This window comes from Rhagoletis pomonella, unplaced genomic scaffold, assembly GCF_013731165.1.
Source record: "Rhagoletis pomonella isolate Grant_MI unplaced genomic scaffold, Rhpom_1.0 Rhpom_scaffold_08856, whole genome shotgun sequence".
Taxonomy (NCBI): domain Eukaryota; kingdom Metazoa; phylum Arthropoda; class Insecta; order Diptera; family Tephritidae; genus Rhagoletis; species Rhagoletis pomonella.
In genome coordinates this window covers 1-6655 of record NW_023467385.1, presented here as the reverse complement: position 1 = coordinate 6655, position 6655 = coordinate 1, and the positions used below count along the sequence as shown (strand labels likewise).

The following is a 6655-nucleotide window of genomic DNA, read 5'->3' as shown; positions in this document are numbered from 1 at the left end:
ATCTAACTCACGTAATGATACCAATGCGTACAATAAAGCGAAAAAGCAAATTTCTTCTGCTCTGTGCCCCCCTCTGCCTCCGTTGTCTGTATCTCCTAACAACCAGCCAGCGCAGTCGGACAACGATGACAATTTCATACCTGTTGGCGCTAGGAATAGAAGAGCAAAGCGGAATGTGAATAACACTGTTGTTGGACGAAATGAAAGTCGCGTATTGGATATAATTGCCAATTTAAAGTGGGTACATTTGTCATATTTTAATACCACTGTTTCCTCTGAAAATATTATGAGCTACGTACATGAACACGCTGCTATTGATAAGAGCGATCTGAGATGCTATGCTTTAGTAAAGAAAGATGCCGAAATTAATGGACTTAGGAGAGTATCGTTCAAGCTTGGTGTAGCAAACAAATATTACGGCAAAATTTTCGACACATCGCTTTGGCAAGAGGATATTAGAGTACGTCCGTTCTTAAATTTTCCAAGAGAAGAAGAGAAATCGCAGCAGGCCTAGCGAATGCCAACGCTGTTAGTAATTCATATAATGCTGCAGAATTCCTTCTTTATTATCAAAATTCTGGTGGTATAAGAACAAAAATGCTTCCATTGTTGTTGTTTTCATCGTCGGCTCTCTATGATATCATAGTCTTAACAGAAACTTGGCTCTCTGAATGCCATCATACTGCAGAAATGTTCGATTGCCAAGTGTATAACGTATATCACAAAGACAGATGCCCGCGCACAACTGCTCTCTCTAAAGGCGGCGGTGTACTTGTTGCTGTTCGTTCGAGTCTACCCAGTAGGCAAATAACCCTGTCCTCTGTAATGAGTTCAGACCAGAGCCAGTTCGATATTGATCAAATTATTGTTAAAATCGTTATAGATAAATCGCATGAATTACACAGGTTTACAACAAAAAAAAAAATGTATGCATATTAAACCAAGCCTGTATATCCCGATGTTATTCGACACGCTGACTGCGAATCCGAAGTCCGTTAGTCTCCATCACGTCAGGTTCGTGGTCAGTTGAAGGTCAAGTAGGGAAAAATTCATTGAATAAATCTAAAAATTCAATAAAACTCCTCGGAATTTGACCTTGTCATGACCTCTAGATGACCTAGGATCAAGGGACCCCCATACTCAGTTTCAGCGACAACAAAAACAAAAATTTTTATTTTTATTTTTATTGAATAAATTTTTTGTCCTATTTGACCTTCAAATACTGACAGAGAATGTTGATGCTGATAATCGTCAATTTGCAAACGATATATGTGGCTTAAATTGGCGATTTTGCAAGGGTGGCATGAAGTGGGTGCTGCTTTACCGAAGGCATTATGTCTAATCCTAATCCTTCATTATACCTATTCATTAGTCGGGGAGTAAGTCGGACATACAAAATTGTCGTCCAATCTGCAAAATTTCAAGTATACCTAAACTTTTCGAAAAACTTGTCCATGATAGGATTGTTTTCCATATTTCTGGCCTCATATCGCCTTATCAGCACGGCTTCATTAAGGGAAGGTCCACTTCTTCAAACTTGGCCTTATTTTAAAATTTTATTTTATTTACGCCAACAATGCGATGTCATTTTCACCGCTTTCTTGAAATCCTTTGATAAGGTTAGTCACAAAATACTACTTAAAAAGCTGGAATCAATTGGACTTCATGCTAGCATAACACTAAGGCCCCTATTACGAGTGTCAACTGGCAGTAGAAAAGAAATTTGTCGATCGAGTCGATCCTCTTTTATTTTGCTATTGTGTAACTTGATCGATAAAAATTTGTACTATTGTGAATGGTTGACTGAATTGCAGAGAACGTATATTTATAGAGAAGGACCAAGAACGAATCAGCGTGGAAACTGTCAAATACCAACAAAACTGGCGAAGCGCATTTTAAGAGCGGCCAGCCAGAGACAATCGAATTTTAACAGAGCCCAGCCAGAGGCAAAGTAAATTTAACAGAAATTGTCTCATCAACGCAAATGCATATTTTTCTTGTTAGAAATGAAATGCTGATGGCTTTTTACGTTTTTACAACGCTTTTATTGTTCTTTAAATTGGTTAATTATTTAAAATAAATGCATGCATAGGTCGAAATGTGTAATATGTACATATTGTGTACATGCATATGTATGCGAGAGATACAATTTTGTGAATCTAAAATGTGAAAGTTATGCAATTGGCAAATTCGCTGGTGATTTGCCGTCGGCATTTGGGTTGAAAAAATCGACTTTTACTTTTTTACCGATTCATATGGTAGATGCTACGCTATTTTCAACGCAACAAACCGCAGTTTTCTAGCTGCCTTAGTTTTTCCCCAAATTCACTTTAAAGATGGACACGTTGACCAAAAAACGCAAATGCGCACTGTTTGGTGATTTGGTGTCGACATTAAAAGCGAAGCAAATCGGTTTTTATATATTTAACGATTCTAATGGTAATTTATAGACACGATATTTTCAATGCAACAAACTGCAGTTTTCTAGCTGCCTTAGTTTTCTCACAAATCCACTTCAAAGATGGATACATTGACAAAAAACGTACAAATACATTGATTGCACTGCACGTGTTAATATCAAAGTTGTTTTTGTCGAAAAGTTATTTATATTGAGGAAAACTGTGCATTATCATTTTTCACTGCTATACTCGTATTATATGTAAATAATGGGGCATATGCATAGTTAAAATAAAGCCGACACTAAAGTTAGTTACAGCTTTTTCATATCACTTTCTGTGGACTAGGCATCTGTGAAAAAAAGATGCATCTAACTTTCTTATTTGGGACTGACAAACTTAAACTTAGAGTAGACTTTATTTCATATACGAATAGGTATGCCCCAATAGTTTTGGAGTCCAATGAAAATGCATACGTATGTACATACGTACTCCATTAACTGATAGCGTTTTTACATGCATACATATATGATGTATGTATGTGCATATTACTGCCAAAATACTACGCACATACACACAAATGTACATATTTACAACTCATTGCACATAATTACACGCATACTCAAATACAACAATAACTATTTCTTTCATAATCGCATGCACGAATGTATTTCTCAAGGCCAAGTAAATTCATTCATAAAAATAACCGCAGCACATCACCCCGCAAATTCATCACCATCAAGCTCAACTTTTTCAATCCGACACGAAAATTCTAAAATCTTAAAATGAAGAAATCTCGGCCAGCCAAGTGAAAAGTGGCAACTATTTCTCTATATCCAGTAAAATAAGTTATCTCGAATTTTGGAAATTTTTGGTAATAGTTGGCAAAACACTCTATTTCTATGTTACATATCAATATTTCAATCATTAACTAGTTTTTGAGATGTAATTTTAATAAACATTAAATAAAAGTGTACGTTTTCTGCAGGAAAATAGATAATTTTTTTTTTTTTAATAAAATCAAAACTTCTAAAATCACAAAAATATGTGTTTTTATCGGAAGTTCACAGATGTAACGTGGCAACTTAGCTCGTTTTCATATTTTTCGGTCCGAAATTGTAAAATTTTTATCCATGCCGCGCCACAATTTTTGTACAGGTGGGTCAATGTGCCTTGAACAAATTTTATATATATACAAAAAAATGATTTTATTTATTTTTTAATATTAAAATTTTCTATACTTCAAAGCCTTTATAAAAATATATTTACATATATGCACGGACGATTTTTAATATTTTTCAACCAAATCTTCAGTACCATAAAAGTTTCAAACACATCAAAGTCCAAGCAATGCAATGTCCAAGCTAGTGGTACTCCACTGTACATGTGTATATGAAAGTATGCATGTATGCGTGTAAAAAGTGCCAATTCCAGTTAGTGTTTGACCCATTTTAGCGGACATAGTTTTTTTGGTTTCAGCTGGTTCCAACTGTTAATGAAGCACAATTTTTATGGTTAATCTTGATGAAAGTTTCATGTATCGTCGAGAACATGGTTACATGCAGAATTTTAAATTAATTAATATTATTCTCCATACAAAATTTACAAGTATTGCCCTATTAAATGCAAAGTTATGCGAAAATCTAAATATTTCGTAAACGTAGGGTTAATGGTTTCGCGCACGTGCCAATCTGGTGCCGATTCGCAGAAATTGAATAATTCCTGTAGATGGAAGCGGTATGTACATATGTACATTTATAAATGCATACATACTTCATACTACATTTTCATTTGTTTGTCTTTTTGGTTGCATGAAAAATTTGGTAGCGGAAATAGGTAATATCAATGAAATGCAGTTTACAAATATGTGCTTTATAAATTTAGGTTTATTAATTAATTAGATATGTAAATGACAATGTGGGGGACAAATATGCACATGAGTAGCGAAGGTGCCACCCATCGAATGGCAACTTCTTACACGACTTTATTAGAAAAGATTTGAAAACTGCATTATTTCCATAAATATAGAAAATATTGAAAAATTTCTCAAATAGTTTCGTCTTAGATAAGCGAGATTTTTACAAATTGTTGGGAAAATCCGACGTTTACAGATTTTTAGTATTTAAAAAAAAAAGTTCCCAAGTCGAAAATAATTAAAAACTTAATTATTTCCATAAATATCGGAAATACAAAAGAAAATCATACAGACTTTCGTCTTAGCTTAGGGAGATCTCTACAAAAAAATGGAAAATAATTCTTTTCACAGTTTTGTTTTTTTTTATTCAAAAAATTTCTAAGTCCAAAAGGTTCAAAAACTTCGTTATTTCCATAAATATCGAAAATTTGGAAAAAATTCTCAAATAGTTTCGGCCTAGTTTAGCGAGAGACCTTAAAAAAAATCTAAAATGATTTTTTTTTTTTATCCAATACCAATACAGTTTTTTACTTGAAAATATCACACAAATTGGAAAATGTTATATAATATTATCGATTTATTTTAACGTTATTTGTACAAATCACCGAAAAGAAATTGTTTTCCCTACAAATCTATTTACAAAAAAAGGCTTACACCAAAAAAGTTTTAAAGTTGAAAATCTAACAAAATATCACAAAAATTGAAAAAATTCTATATAACATTTTCGATTTATTTTCACGATATTTGTAGAAATAACCGGAAAAGAGGATTTTTTTTGGCAAAAAATGTTTTCACAAAAAATGCAAACACTTATGAGAGTTTTCTATTTGCAATCATTAAAAAAATATCACAAAAATCGGAAAATGTTATATAATATTTTCGATTTAATTGCATTTTACTTGTACAAATCAGCGAAAAAATTTAATTTTCTTACTAAAATAATTATTTTCACAAAAAATCTAACACTTTCCAAAGTATCACAAAATCCTCAATATTCATATTTAATTAACAGTCCAAACGATCTCGTGAGATTTAGCTCTGTTAATATTCTTCTTTTCTGCTTTGTATTTTGCTTTCGCTGTTAAGTATTCCAAATATTTGTCGCTCTTAAAATGCGTTTCGCCAGTTTAGTTGGCTCGAAAAATGTGGCATTCACAGCTCTTGGACCTTCTCTATAAATATACGGTCTCTGTGAATTGTAAACAGCTGTTTGTTTGTTTACATTTGTTTCTTTAGTATTTCATTTACATCATTTTTAAAATAATTGCTTTTATTATAAAATTTAAAAAATGTACACAGTTGAAATATTGTTTAGGGATGAGGAAGACGATGTGGAAGCTAATAGATTAGTAGAGTTGGCTAAAGCAAGGAGGGAATTGCGAGATTCGTCGGATCCCTTGGGGTTGGAAGATGAAGTGGAGGTATATATGTGAATTTTATGAATGTTGCGTTCCCAATTTTGATGTTGGTTCTGCGCAAAAACGCTGTGGATGGCGTAACCGGAGTTATATGCACAAGAAATATTGTATATCCTTCTATCTCCCCTACTCTTTCCGAAAATTCTTTTGCCTATGTCCTCATTCTCCCACATCAGCTCGACCAACCGCACAAGTTGCATTTTGTTGCTTACAATTTTTGATCCGTAATTCAGACACATACATATATAAGTATATTTCACAATTTTTTACAACTTATAGATCAATTGAATTAATTTTTATCCATTATAGTACCACATTCTTATGTAAATTTTATAAACGCAAACTCCAACGACTAAAAAACAGCAATAGAAGCGAACTAATGACCGACTAAGCGACATTCACAATAGCATCGATAATCGACAATCGCTTAATAGTCGTTTATCTACTGCCAGTCGACATTCGCGATAGGGGTGTAAATCAGATGCGATTAAAGCCACTTCTGGTGTACCACAAGGCAGCCACCTGAGACCGTTACTTTTCTTGATCTTTGTCAATGATATTCCCGACGTTTTCTTAACATCCCGTTGTCTAATGTACGCAGATGACTTGAAGATATACAGTCGCATAGAAAACACGTCCGACTTCATTAAACTTCAAGATGACTTACTCAGATTGCAAATGTGGTGTGTTGCTAACTGTTTACCTCTCAACGTTGGTAAAAACCAGTATATGTCCTTCAGTAGATTTAAAGTTACAACTGACTATCGTTATAGGTTGCGCGCTGCCACTCTCACAAAAATTTATGAAAAGAAAGATCTGGAGGTCATCTTTTCTTCGAAAATGGCCTTTTCTAAACATATAGATTTTATGATTACCAAGTCCAGGTCTATGCTCGGCTTCATAATGAGACATGCAAATAAATTCCG

General features: G+C 33.6%; 1 protein-coding gene across 1 annotated transcript; it reads left to right on the top strand.

Moving 5' to 3' along the window:
- Positions 1-106: 106 nt before the first annotated feature.
- LOC118756110 lies at positions 107-460 on the top strand (the record flags this gene model as incomplete). The annotated part of the gene is made up of 1 exon (XM_036490899.1): positions 107-460. A coding segment is annotated over one exon (354 nt), but the record flags the coding sequence as incomplete, so codon positions are not given.
- Between the last annotated feature and the right edge of the window lie 6195 nt (positions 461-6655).